This window comes from Thamnophis elegans, chromosome 3 (assembly GCF_009769535.1).
Source record: "Thamnophis elegans isolate rThaEle1 chromosome 3, rThaEle1.pri, whole genome shotgun sequence".
NCBI classification, from domain to species: Eukaryota; Metazoa; Chordata; class Lepidosauria; order Squamata; family Colubridae; genus Thamnophis; species Thamnophis elegans.
In genome coordinates this window covers 16,975,006-16,989,738 of record NC_045543.1, presented here as the reverse complement: position 1 = coordinate 16,989,738, position 14,733 = coordinate 16,975,006, and the positions used below count along the sequence as shown (strand labels likewise).

The following is a 14,733-nucleotide window of genomic DNA, read 5'->3' as shown; positions in this document are numbered from 1 at the left end:
TTAAGCATAATGAGTACTGGCATGTTAATAGAATTGTTAGATGGATAATTTTCTAGTTATTATTTATTTAAATTCCATCTTCCAGCTTGGTTAAACAATCAAAATGGCTTACAAAAAGTTATTCCCTGATACATTATGTACCCTCTGGTTAACTTTTGAAGCCCCAAGGTTAAGAACAATATTGATTCTAATTCTGAAAGGGTGTACCCCAACCATTTATTATACTGTTATTTTATTTTATTTATTTCATTGTAAGCACTTTTAAGATCAATCAACTTCATTAGGGAAATAAGCTTTCATGAGTAGCAACACATGACACAAAAATGAATAAAGCAGCTTCACTATTGGACTTAGGGGACTTTAAATACAGAAAGTGGAAGCAAGAGAAAGGTGGGTGGAGAAAAACAAGCTAATGGGTTTACACAATAGCATAAATGAAAGCCACATACGGAAATAATGGTCTAAGAACCCATTGTCCCTATTCAAATCTTCTCTAATGGATTGCATTTTTTTTAATGCATTGTAATTTAGTTGTCTCTCCTTGTACAGTGCTGCTGACGTTCCTCTGTTTCACTACTGCTACCTTGAGGTCAGTGATGGAATGTCTTGGGAGGCTGAAATGTTGTCGCCACTCTCTTGTTACTGTTTGAGCTACAATGTATGATTTGTGTTTATTTATTCTTTGTATGTGGCTGAGCTGCGCAGTGGCTAGAGGCCTCTGACTCTTGCCTTCCACTCGGAAGGTTGAGAGTTCAATCCTAGATGTTTCTCTATCAGGGCGCAGAGAGAAAAACATCTGCTACGAACTCCATGTAGGCTTCAGGAAGGGAATCCAGCCAGCAAACACTCAGCTCCATTCAGTCTCCCCGACTTCACCCCGATAAAAACAGATTAAAGGATCATAAAAAGAAATAAAATCTTGTACATGGCTAATCTGTAGGTATATGTGTGTAGGTATGCTGGTCTTGTTGTATTCAAGTCTTTTCCTGTGTAAGATTGAGATTGTCTTGGCAACGTTTCGATGAGGTCTCACTCACCATCCTCAGGCTGGTGTTTTCGGCTTAAAGTGTGATCGGAGCTGCCGTCTTTTTATAAATCTTGGTGGGTGGGTGTGGAGTGCTGCCGTTGTTTCAGTAAGTGGATTGATTTGGCTATGTGGCTGTATCATGATTGGTAGATTGGTGCTGGCTGTGTGTCCGTTGTTTTTTTGTGTTGCAACGGCCTGGACGGTAGTCAACGAGCCCCACCCACCACCCAGGCTGTTGCAACACAAAACAACAATATATAAACTAGATTCCAAGGTCTCCTGGATTCACCAAGACTAGTACACTAACTGTAAAGCTAAATTGAGTATTTACTTTATACTGGTATTTTTTTAGCGTTGCTTTCTACTTGCATTGTGATTATATCATTCCAGTATATCAGGAATTTATTTTACAGTGTGGGTGATGTACTCTAATAGATCAAAATTTCAAACAATATCTATGAAAAGACCTTGCTCTGGAAAGAGGCATCTTCCTGATAGCGTTCCCTTTCAAAGAAACAATGATAGCTAATAGAAGCTGACCCACTTCCATTTTTTTTTTAAGTTTTTAAAAATCTGTATACCTTTTATTTTTTGGAGAGTCTTTTGTGTCACTTTTTTCTTTGTAGTCATCTGGAAGCTTGGCTAATTTTTCTCCAGTCTGAAGATTTAATTGTACATGTAATCCTGCAGGAATAGCTTGACCTAAAAATAAGAAGGGATTTCAATTTTGTCTCTTTCTGTTCCATAAATATTCAAAACCATATTCAAAAAGGGAACCAATTAAAAATTAAAGAGTATTAAAGTTCCGTCACTTTAGTTTAGTATAAGGTCATCTAGCTGGAGACCCCTTCTATGCCCTCAGATGCTGAATAATTTCCAGCATTTCTCACTATGGACCTCTTCAATGCAAATTCTGGGATCTGTAATTCAGCAACACTTGGAGAATCATAAGTCTGGTTGCATAAATATTTGCATATATGTGTTAGTCGTTCCTGACCCTAGGGGGAGGTACTCATCTCCATTTCAAAGCTGAAGGGCCAGCACTTTCCGAAGACATCTCCGTGATCATGTGGCCGGCATGACTAAACACGGAAGGTGCAGGGAACGATGTTACCTCCCCACCAAGCATGGTTGCCATTTTTCTACTTGCAATTTTTACATGGTTTTGAACTGCTAAGTTGGCAGAAGCTGAGACAAGTAACGGGAGCTCACTCCGTTAGGCGGTGTTAGGGATTTGAACTGCCAAACTGCCGACCTTTCTGATCGATAAGCTCAGCGTCTTAGCCACTGAGCCACCGCACCCCTCATAAATAGAGTAGCATATTACAAATAAATAGTGTAATATGCTACTCTACCATATTTAACTGCTCCTTTTACAGAGATTACCATTATGGAACCCAGGGCCATTTCATTATGGAACCCAGGAACCAGGGTTCCTACTGGTTCAGCCCGGTTCAGCCGAAATGGTAGTGGTTTGCCGCCCTGGGTTGCCGGAACCGGCAGCGACCCAGGCCTGCTGTGCCTCTGAACTGGTTCCCCAGTTGGGGCAGCAAGGTGTGTTTTTATCATTTTTTAATGTTCTGCACAGACCTATTTACGGGCAACTTTGTTGTACACATGCGCGGAGCATGTGTCTGGCGTGCACACAAGCGAAGCACGCGCACTGAAGCGAAATTAATGCCAACAGCAACTTGCCCCTGGACCACTTGTATGCCAAATGCAGACAGAACACTATTATCAACAGTCAGAACTGAATTGATTGTCTGAATCCTTGCAACACAAAATTAGAAATCTCTTTTAAAACAATATGATTAGCTAAAGTCCTAATTTGTACTGCAATGAATTTAGGTAATCAGAGCTTATTATTTAGAATCAAAAATTGGTCATTCAAAAAAATAATAATAAACTGATAATCTGACACAAAAAACACGTAAAATTAGAAGTAAAACTTACTTAGAGCCACCCATTCCAACGATCAGCAACTCATGAGTTTCTATACTCACAGAGCATTTATGGCAATGGGCTTCACAGGATAAAGAAAGATAGGAATAATTTCTAACAGAAAAGGATGAGAGTAGCCTAGATTTCCTGTGAAATTTTCTGTCATGTATGTGTTTATCTTTTAAAAAATAGTGGTTTCAGCATATCAGTGAAGTCACTAGGAGTCAAGTTTATTCAAAGGAGACTTGTAAACTTTTCAATTTGTTGAAAATCCTGCAAAACAATCTCAATGAAGGGACTGACAATGCAAATACTGAGCCATTCAAGTAAGATGAGAAAGGAGTCATATACTGAGCCAATGGGTATTTTAAAGAAGACGCAAATGTAAAACGTGAACAGAATTAAAATGTCACAGAGAAAATATACGTTCCGTCAAAATTGCACAGCATGTGTTTCTAAACTAAGAAAATTCACAAATGAACAAATTGAGATGTCCATTGATATAATCTGTAACTAAAGTACAGGTACTGCTCAACTTACAACTATTTGTTTAGTGACTGTTCAAAGTTACAACAGCACTAAAAAAAAAAGTGACCAATGACCATTTTTCACACTTACAACCACTACAGCATTCCCATGATCACATGATCAAAATTTGGCCATCTGGCAACTGACTGATATTTATGGTTGCAGTGTTCCAGGGTCATGTGATCACCTTTTGCAACAGTGTTTCTCAACCTTGGCGACTTTAAGTCCTGTGGACTTCAACGTCCAGAATCCCCCAGCCAGCACAGCTGGCTGGGGGATTCTGGGAGTTGAAGTCCACAGGACTTAAAGTTGCCAAGGTTGAGAAACACTGTTTTGCAAGCTTCTGAGAAACAAAGTCAATGGGGAAGCCAAATTCACTTAACAACCGTGTCGCTAACTTAACAACTGCAGTGATTCACTTAACAACTGTGACAAGAAAGATCGTAAAACTTAACCACTGTCGGATTTAATAACATAAATTTTGGGCTCAAATTGTGATCATAACTTGAGGGCAACCTGGAATCTTGCAATTTTTCAAGTGTATCCACTAAGGGACATGAAATGTGTTCTCAGGAAAGTTTGAAATGCACAGTCTTTTTATTTCGGAACTGAACATGTTTATTACATTTAAGGAAAATAATAATGAAAATACATGACACAATAATTGGTGGGGTTTTTTTTCATTTTAGATCTTATTTAATCAACAAAGATGATTTGAACAGCGTGTCTTACAATATTAACTTTAGCTTTTGTATATAAAATATCTTGTTCATAAAATGAAATATTTCCTTTGTCTGCATTTCATAATTTGCCTTCATGTCTACACCTCTAAGATATAAATAAACAAAAAGGCATAATCTAATTAAAGTATAACTGACTTCATTTTTTAAAAGTGCACATTATCTATATATGGGTTTTTTGGGTTTTGAGATACTGGAGGAAGGAGGAAATATTAATAGCTTAAATCAGTGGTAGTCAACCTGGTCCCTACCGCCCACTTGTGGGCGTTCCAGCTTTCATGGTGGGCGGTAGGGGTTTAGTCCGATACTGAAGCACTTTCCTTTTTTTAATTTAATTGACTTCCCTACTTTATAAATCACCATTACTGTGCAACCGGTGGGTGGTTAGAAAATTTTACTACTAACAGAGATACAAAAGTGGGCGGTAGGTATAAAAAGGTTGACTACCCCTGACTTAGATATTCATTTTCACTTCTATTCATTACTTTTTTAATGTTTTCCCTTAAGTCATGCACTACTGACAAAAAGAGCTTTAATAATGTAGCTCCTTAAGAGGCAGCCTCATTTATTAGAACTTTCTTCCGCCAATTAATTAACAGAACTTTCGATCAACTGAGATTTGAAGGTTACTAAACCCTAGCATTTGTGGATAAGCACATAAAATAATGTAAATTTTATTCTAAGCATCCAGTACTGAGACATTGTCCTGTGAATGGGTCACTGAGTGCATTTGTATGAATGCAACCAGAGAGGACAGTTCTTCTGGCACTGCCATTCAAGCAAAGCACATAATTCACCTGAAGAATTAAATACAAAATTTGGTGATGACTACTAACCCGGATCCTTTAAAAGGGCAATGGTTAAATCCATGGAAAACAGTTCTATCAAAGGCTAGTACAGACATCGCATTACCTTTAGGCTGGGGGCAGCATGCCTCCCAATACCAGGTGCAGGGCAAGAATGACGGAAGAGGGCTATATTCCATCTAGGCACTTGATTGGTCACTGTAAGAAATGCTGGATTAAGCTAAATCTTGGCCTAATTCAGCCCTTCTTTCCTAACAACACTGAGCGGAAGAGTAAAGAGGAGTGATTTAGTCCCTTTGCAAGCTTCCCTTGTGAATTATTTGCACAACTCTAAAAATAAACCACGTCTCCATTACCTGGCCGGACAGTCTGCCACTGATTTGTTGGATAAAACACTTCCAAGTCTTCAGAATCAAGAACCTCTTCTTCCACCTCGATCACTTCCAATTCTTCCTTGTTCTGTTCTTTTAAATCACCCTCTTCTTTTTTTGTCAAAGCAAATTCCTACATGAAGAAAGATAGGGTTATTTTTAGACCTGCATATAAAGGTAAAAGTAAAGGTTTCCCCTCTCCATTCATGTCCAACTTGGGGAGGGGGGGGGAGTAGCGCTCATCTCCGTTTCTTGGCCAAGGGAACCAGGGTTGCCTGAAGATATTTCCGTGATCATGTGACCAGCATGACTACACATTGTGTGGCAGGGAATGCTGTTAATTTCCAAATTGGTACCTATTTATCAGGTTGCATGCAAACTTTTGAACTGCTAAGTAGGCAGGAGTTGAGGCAACTAACAGCTCACCCCATTGTTCGGCACTTGGGTCTTGAACCTGGGCTGCCAGCTTTCTAGCATGTATATTATCTTTTATTAGCGAAAGTACTCTATGTATTGCACATGCATTAGAAAAGGTCTGTTAAAAAAAACCAATTAAATGTGTTGGTAACCATCTGCATTGAAAGCACAGTGCTAAAAAGAGAAAGATTACCATCCCACTCGCCCATATTCATTCTGGCTGATGGCTTAACTTTCTTTAGTGAAACGTATTCAGTATTTGTTTATTAAAAAATACTTACCGTAACTCTGTCATTCAAGCATGAAGAGAAACTTGTTATAAAAAGCAGCAAGACCACCAAATTCAGCTTTGTCACAATGGAGGACCAAAAACAGATGTGAGGCATTGCAACCTGAAATTACACAGTTGATTAATAAATCCCCGCCCATTTCCATCCGTTATTTTCATCACATTGGACAATTTTACCATATTCACAGAAAACAAACATGACATTAAGCAGTGAACATTACCACTCCAAAATATATATCCCAAAGCTCTGTTTCAAACATGGATACAAGGGTAAATTTCATAAATGTATGAATTTAATCTTATCTCAGAGAACACTATTTAGTCAAGATCAAATTCATCCTGGAGAATACCATTAAGATAAACTTATTCTTATTCTATGTGCAGATTGTATACTTTAATTACATACCATATAATTAATAGGAGAGAAAACAGTGATTCAGTTAAGTAGTCCTTGTATGCTTTTTAAAATAATGATAAATGTGCACAATTTCTCCTAAAACTGCTTCTTTCCTTAATTTTATTTTCCTTTTGAAAGATACAATAGAGCAATGATGGCAGACGTTTTTCTGCTCGGGTGCCAAAAGGGCACACGCATGTGCAATAGCGCACACCTGCGTGCTTATATCCATAATGCATATGCATATGTGCACACACACACCATTCCCCTCCCTCCACACATGCATGCAGGCCTCACTGAAGCCTCTGGACTTCCAGTAGGCCCGTTGTGCCCATTTTTCACCCTCCCAGGGCTCCAGAAGGCTGAAAATCAGCTGGCCAAAACACACATGTGAGCTGGAGCTAACATAGGGCAACGCCTCGTGTGCCCTCAGATATGGCTCCGTGTGACATAGGTTTGCCATCACAGCCATAGAGTCTGGATGGGAAATCCATGATTATCCAAGTAAAAACATATTGTGTGTCCCTTCCCGCTAACTATAAGGGCAGCAACTGCTCAGAAACATAAATAAGAGACAATTGGGGGGGGGGAGGCAGGTGGCACATGTTCTACACACCTATAAAGGTGGTTCTTCCACCCTAGTTTTGTCACTTAAATAAGCATGCTCTCCCACTATCTGCTATTAGTATTATTTTCTGCATATATGGAGACAGCAGCTGGGTAGTTACCAGGAACCCTGCAAGGATAAATGCAATAAAGAAAGCTCTGTTACTCACAAACTCAAGGAAAAGTATTGTATTTAGCCCCATTCTCCTCCATCTTTCTTTGTGTCCACCTCCTTTATTCTCCTAATCTTTTTCTTCACATCCCCTTTTTCTTTTATTCTTCCCCCACCTTTTTTCTTTACCTCCTGCTAAGGAAATTCCTTCAGTGAAAACTGAAATAATGGCAACAGTCTCAGTTATGCCCTTCCTTGACAGGAGTTCCAACTGTTACGTGCTACCTTCTAGAAAACCAGCCCTACTTTGCTCCTAAGAATTAAATCAGTGGGGAAGCACCCTTGGCATCCCATTTGTGGCAAGGAACGAGAACAATTTTACTCCATCTCTGTCATCACAAAAAGGCCTTTTAAAGTCTTTGAAGTACACCATTCATCACAGGAAGCTCCTGAACAAAAATGACTGCTGAGCACTTCTGGGCCCAAAGGAACAGTGGGAACTAGAAACATTCACACAACAGGGTCCCTTCTCCTGGCTTCATGCTGCTTTGAGTTATCAGCCTGCAACACTATCACTGTGATTTTGAGGCAATTTATGGTCATTTGTTCTGCCTTGTAAACTCTAGGGACTGTTCCTTTGCATTCTGTATTCTGGTATTTGACCAGCTGGTTTTGCAGTGGAGGTAGTTTTGTATTATCACATCTTCGGGGTTTTTTGTTGGTTTTGTTTTGTTATCTTAATCTGCTCGATTGGATAATGTTCCCAAAGTATGATGGCATATACCTAGCTATTGTGGCCTGGCAGGAGCCGTTGGAGCTGCCACCAGACTCCGACAGCGAGGAGCCCTATGAGTCGGCCTTGGAGGATGTGGAGGACCCTGGACAGGGTTCCGACTCCGAGCAGGGCGCAGAGAGACTGGTTGGCCACCAGGTAGTGCCTGAGCCTTGGATCAGTGTGGAGGAGACAAGGGAGAGTGATCCAGAAACCAACAGTGAGTTGTTCCGGGATGCACGCCGTCGAAGGGCTACTCGGCGTCAAGAACAACTACGTAATTATAGGAGGTAATTACGCTCAGCTGATGGTCATTAAGCTCCTCTCCAGACTATAAAAGAGACTGCTTGTGCCACGCCCTTCTTGCAGAAGTCAACGCTTGGACTAAAGAGAAACGAACTTGGCAGGCTGGATTGCTGCCAGAGTTAGTCTGAATTGCTGCCAAGGTTTGTCAGACTTGCTGCCAAGGTCCTTATCTGTTTGTTTATTTGGCTTTCAGTCTGGTCTTGTTATTAAAGGACATTCCATTTTACGCTTGTCTCGGCTTTCGTTACTGGACGGAGGAGGGGGTCAGAACACCTAGCTAAGGATCAGGAAGGATGTGCTGTTCATTTAATGTTTTAGGCCTATAATTATATACTGCTAAATAACTGAAAAGTGTCCTAAGGTAGATTCTATTTCATCACACTACCACCTAACTGTATAATGTCAAGAATACTTAGGAGGCATATTAGAATGAGAGAAAATATGGATCAAATATTCAGCTATAAGTCTCAGTTAGTTTATAATTATCATATAAAGCCAGAAAAATGAGTAAATGATGTAAATTCTGCTTAAGGTAACAAGAGGTGTATCATGCAAATGAGAACCCTTGGGAGACTGTGAGCGTTAGCTCCCTCTTAGAAACAAAGCGAGCCAGTCACTCTCTCTGAACCCTAGGAAGGAGGCAATACCAGGCCACTTCCAAAAAAACCCACCAATAAAACTACCGTCCAGGTATCAACAGACTTGTTGCCAGGGTGCTTCCAGGTGTGACGCTTGAAGGCATACAAACAAAAAAAATCCTCCAAAACTCAACCCAAAAAACCCAATTTTCAAAGCAATATCATTTATTTATAACTTATTTCGTTACTAATAAATTGTTTCTGGCTTCAATGTTTTATATTGGTGTTTTTTTTAATTAACTGTAAGCCTCTCAGAGTCACCTTGTTGAGATGGGAGGCATATTAGTTCAATAAATAAATAAACGAAATTTCTCAAGAGCAGCCTCACAGGTTGGTATTAATAGAAATATTAGATCATCTTGAAGGGTACCTATTATATTTAACGGTTGATTAATCCAATTCAAGATCAAATACCTTACAGACCTGGCCCCTATTCAGTGCTTATCGAGAGGCTGGTCTATTTGGGCAGCAGTGGGAGAGAAGATGGGAGGCAAGCCACACGGAACCGCGGCAGTTCCTACCACGCACTTTTTACTGTCCACCCCGGCTTTATAAAACTGGGTCAGAAACGGCCAATCCATCCATAATCTTCAGGATCGTGTTTAAGAACAAAATAAGCCGGTTCTACCGTGGCTTTATATTCCCGGTCCCCAAACTTTCCCCCACCCCTATCCTGGCTAGGTGGCTCAGGGGCTAAGACGCTTAGCCTGTCGATCAGAAAGGGCGGCAGTTCGAATCTCCTAGTACAGGTCTCCTGCGTGAGCAGGGGGTTGGACTAAATGACCTCCCAGATCCCTTCCAACTCTGTTACTGTTAAAGTTACATTTATTTACGCAGCAGCATTCCAGCATCCAACCCTCAAGAGCCAGCTAAAGCAGAAGAGACCGGCGACTATTCCCCTTCACTTGTATGGCGTAGAGCGAATACGATACCCGTTGCACCCAAAGGTTCCCAACACAATCCCCATCAGCCACACAGACAGCAATCGCGAGGCGAGCGCGATGGGAATTGGAGTCCAAAACATATGGGCAGCAGGTAGGACGACGACGAGAGAGAAGAGATCCCCGGCAGCTGAACTGCTGACACCGCCGCTCGGTACTTGGAAAGGGATGCCCGGCTGCCTCGGAAGGAGCCCTGGGAATACGCACCGTGCCCACGCAACCTTCTTTTCACCCACCAGCCCCTACCTCTTTGCGAACCCTCTTCCAGCAGGAGCCGGACCCTCGAGCCGCCCCGAACGCGCTCTTGACCAATCAGGAAACCCCGCGTCAACCCCTCCCCCTCCCCCACTCCACGCTCAGAGTTCTCAGACAAGAGCCCCGCCCATTCAAAGGAAGCCGCCCCTCCCTACGTGGCTGCCCTTTAAGAGGGGACATAGAGATAACAAATTTAGAGGCGCTCATCAGCTCGCAAGATACTACACTTCCGGGGCCGTTAAATGCCACTCGGCCCTATCCAGATTCTATCTCGGACTGACTCCAAAGGTCAGGAAAAAGCGTTCATTGCTTTCTATTTAACCTCTCTTAGCTTTCAGTCACAGTATATTTGCATGTACATATGTTTAGCAAGTTTCTTTCTCATCTAATAATGGCATTGTCAGCTTTCATTACCCTGTAGGAAGTTATCATCCAGCCCTCTCCCAGAAAAAAATGAAATATCCTAGGAAATATTGAAAAGGCAGAATATTTCTCTGGATGTGAAAAGGAAGAAACGTGTTTTAAAAGACAGAATAACTGCCTGGAGCTTCCTGCCCATCCCCCTTTGTCAATGAGCCATTAAAGGACAAGCTACACCACTTTACATAATAAAGAGTTCTCCCCTTCAGCTCCAGGGCAATGGGATTAAGGCATGATAATATTGGCCCTTTACCCAACTCACCACATGGCATCTGAGAACTCAACTAAACCTGAATTCAAAAGGCAACCTAGAAGTTGCCCCTGCATGGCCCCATGGTAGTCTGACAACCAATCAGAATACAAGCTCAAGATCAAAGGCCAGAGGGGGATAAAATCAGGGACTCAGCATCTCAGTCCGCCCTTCTCTTCTCTTCTCCGCCAACATTGAAGCATGCGATCACCGTTTCTGTTCAGGACTCAAGCCACGTGGTCCTGTCCACCATTAAAACCATCTTTCCAAGCAGCCTCCATGTCTCCAGTGTCTTTTTTCCCACTTGGAGCCGAACCCAGAAGGGCATTTCTTCCAACAAACCTAACTATAAAAAAACCTAAATTTGAACACAGGAGGCATCTCCAGCTATATTATACTGAGTCAGATAGATCACGAATGTTCAGTTTAAATAAAGAATTTTTTTAAAAAAACAACAATTCTAGCCAATAACTCATCCTGCAGAAACAAAGGCTCTAAATTAAGTTATTGTCTTATATCAATAGTTTCTACAGCGATATGTTCCTAGTTATTATTATGAATTTGTTATCCTGCCTTTTATTATTAAGCTGCCAAGGTAATACTAACCTACATTGAAGAGTGAGGGTTGCTTTAAAGGAGTGAACTGTGCCAGCTCTCCATATATTTAAAACTTGCCTTACATTAGTATAGGCAACCTGTCGAAAGGAATCATGTAGACAAGTGGCTCTCTTCCCTATCTTTTTTTAAAGTATTAAGATAAAAATGGAAAAACACTTCCAACATCTTTATTTCAAAAATTTATCTGAGCTACAGATATGCCTCCTTGGTTTTTATAGAAAGTATAAATGATGAGGGCACCAAAGGTTTGTTTGCAGGCACTTCCCTTCCCCTATTTGTCTTGAGAGAACAAAGGCAAAACAATATGAAGTAGCAGGGAACAAGTAGAGAATGGTAGGAAGATTCTTCACCTGTTTCCCTGAGATTGTTGTGACTGGCCATATACAAAGGATGACCTTTGGAGCCTAGTCAGTGGTGGTGAACTCTGACCCCTTTTATGACAGCAGTCAGGTCTTGTTCAGAAAATTCCAAATCAAGCCCCAAATTCTGCTTCTCTGTACACGTAGGTGATACCTGGCTATATGAATCTAATTTTATTAATCAGGAGACTATAATGTCAACATAAGATATTGAGATGTGGAAATACTGCTGATTCTCTGCAATGACATGTTAGCAAATGCTTCTACAGAACTTGCCTGTAATTTGGCACAATTTCTTCTTTTTTTATAAGAACCAAGCCACAGTTATATGCCAGGCTATTTAAATTACAATAAAATAACTGAACAAGAAAACTCAGAAATAAATTAAATGGAAGCATAGCTGCATAGCATGATGTAACAATTGGAACCTAATTTAGGTAGTCGTAGTTTTCTGTGGCTAACCATGGTTTATTCAAGTAACCAATTAATTGATCTTACCTCGCACACTAAACCTATAAATGTATGGGCTAGGACTAGGTTCTCCAATATTCTATTGTAAAAAGTATCTAGCTAGCTTGTATCTGGGTATTCTGTGGGAAAGGAAATAGTTTGTCCAGATAAATTCACTTAACTCTATTTTAATATATTTCATAGAATCATAGGGCTAGAAGGGATCTTAGAGGTTTTCTAGTCCAACTCCCTGCCCAAGGCAGGAATCCTTATAGCATTCCAGATAAATGACTGTCCAATCTTTTTTTGAAAATGTTTTACTGTGTCAGAAGTAAAATCTGGTCGGGTTCTTATTCCAAGCTAGGAGAAAGACACAGCAAAAATGAATGGAAGGCAGGCACAATTGGAAAGGAGGTCTCCATTTATTTGGTAGTCAGAAACAACAGTGACAGCAGCATGTTAATGGGGTGGGGTTGAGAGTGGATGGGTTTTTATACAATTGGGGGGGGGTGTGTGATTGAGATGCCTGTTCCTGTGCAAGAATATGTCCTTTAATATTTTACTGGCTATTGCCAGATTCCTATGGGGTCATGTAGAGATCATGACTGGCTCTACAGGCAAAGGGGAAATGCATACCCTATGTGTTTTGTTTGTCTGAGCTCATATTGTCAGTTTCGCCTCGTTGCCTATTTTGCTGCTTATTTGGAGTTTTGTTTATGAATAGAGTGGCCTGGCTTTATGAATGAATACAAAATACTCATTCACAAAGCCAAGCCTCTTCAGGCTTCTGCTTGAGTCTGTTTTCCTATAGCAGAAAGACTGGGGCTGCTTTCTGCCTTTGTTAAGATTTTTCTCCTCTTCTCCTTTAGAGGAAATATTCTGCCTCTTTTAATATTTTGTAGAATATTTTATTCTGGGGCGGGGAAGATTAATCATTAATCATTCTGTCAAGAAATTCCTCCTCAGTTCCAGATTGAATTTCCATCTAACAAGCGTCCACCCACAGTGTCTTGTCCTGTCCTCAGGTGCTATGAAAAATAAATCAACCACCTCTTCCCTGTGTTAGTCCTTGATTGCTGTTTTTCCAGCACTAAAAATGAATTTATAAAGAGCCACTTTAATGTAGTTAAGGCATCAGGCTAGAAACAAAGAGGCTGTGAGTTCTAGTCTTGCCTTTGATACAAGCCTGATGACTGTGGTTTAGTCACTTTCTCTAAGCCCAAGGAAGGAGGCAAAGACAAATCACTTCTTTAAAATTTTGGGAAGGAAACTTGACAAGGCAGTCTCCAAAAATCAGACACAACATAATAGAGTGGGGGGCGGGACTAGTTCTTAACCTGCAATAGTTGGGTTGAAATCTCCTGTTGAGACATCATATGTACAAATTGTTTTTTTAATTGGTGTGAAAATGTGAAGCCACAGAATACATTTAGGATTCATCATGGCTACTGCCACTGACTTCTATACTGTGTGGACTGAACCATGTTGAACTCAACATGGTTTATTAAATTAAGGTAATTAATGTAATAATTATTAATTAATTATTAAATTAATAAACCATGTTGAGTTCAACATAGCTTATTAAATTAAGGCAATTGTCTGGATTCTTAGAACTGTTGAAAGAAATGTCCTTCTGGGTTCAGCTCCAAGTGGGGAAAAAGACACTGGAGACATGGAGGCTGCTTGGAAAGATGGTTTATTGTTGGACAGGGCCACATGGCTTGAGCCCTGTGCAGAAAAGGTGATCACATGTTTCAATGTTGATGGAGAAGAAGAGAAGGGCTGAAGGAGGGGCTTGCTAGGCTTTTTATACCCTGTTTAGTCCCACCTCTGTTTCCTGTTCCTGTGTAAGAAATGTATTCTGACTGGTTATCAAACTCCCATGGTGCCATGCAGGGGGCTACTCTCTAGACTGTGATGAGTTCTCAGATGCCTTGTGGTCAGTTGAGTAATATCCCTTCCCCCTACAGCTGCAGTGAGGAGAAGTCTTTATTATGTAAAGTGGGCTGGCCTGGCCATCTTAATGGCCCATTAGCTGGGGATGGGCAGAAAGCTATAGGCAACTATTCTGTCTTTTGAAACATGTTTCTTTTCACATCCAGAGAAATATTCTGCCTTTTCAATATTTCCTAGGATATTTCATTTTTCTGGGAGAGGGCTGGATGATAACTTCCCACAGAACATAAGTGAAGTATGTATTATTGGATCTTCACAGGGCACTGAGTTTGTCATATTTAAGTTTAGCTTAATTTTGTAAACGGAGGCTTATTGCATTCATATACCCGATTCCGATGCTAATTTAAAGAGGGAAATGGTTTTAGTGCCAGTAAACTTCCTCTCCAGATTTTTTTTGGGAGTGGGCAGGGGGGGACACAAGACTTGAAGGGTGGTAGGGGAATCAAAGCTCAGCTTCTCGCGATAGAGGCTGGGCAACAGAACGAGCGCGTTCTCTCGCGAGAATCCCATTCGCACAAAATTCGAGGTCCTGCG

At 40.8% G+C, this 14,733-nt stretch overlaps 1 protein-coding gene across 6 annotated transcripts in view; it reads right to left on the bottom strand.

Annotated features, from left to right (window-relative positions):
* SIL1 (SIL1 nucleotide exchange factor) overlaps positions 1-10,237 on the bottom strand; it is a 50,672-nt gene extending 40,435 nt beyond the window's left edge. The window contains exons 1-5 of one of the 6 annotated variants that reach the window (XM_032213966.1): positions 10,138-10,193; positions 7,133-7,252; positions 6,112-6,222; positions 5,399-5,546; positions 1,609-1,729 (exon numbers count right to left, since the gene is read on the bottom strand). In XM_032213966.1, coding sequence (XP_032069857.1) covers positions 1,609-1,729; positions 5,399-5,546; positions 6,112-6,216 — 374 coding nt within the window. In that variant the 5' untranslated portion in view covers positions 6,217-6,222; positions 7,133-7,252; positions 10,138-10,193. The other 5 variants (XM_032213968.1, XM_032213965.1, XM_032213967.1 and 2 more) reach the window with 5 other exon arrangements.
* Between the last annotated feature and the right edge of the window lie 4,496 nt (positions 10,238-14,733).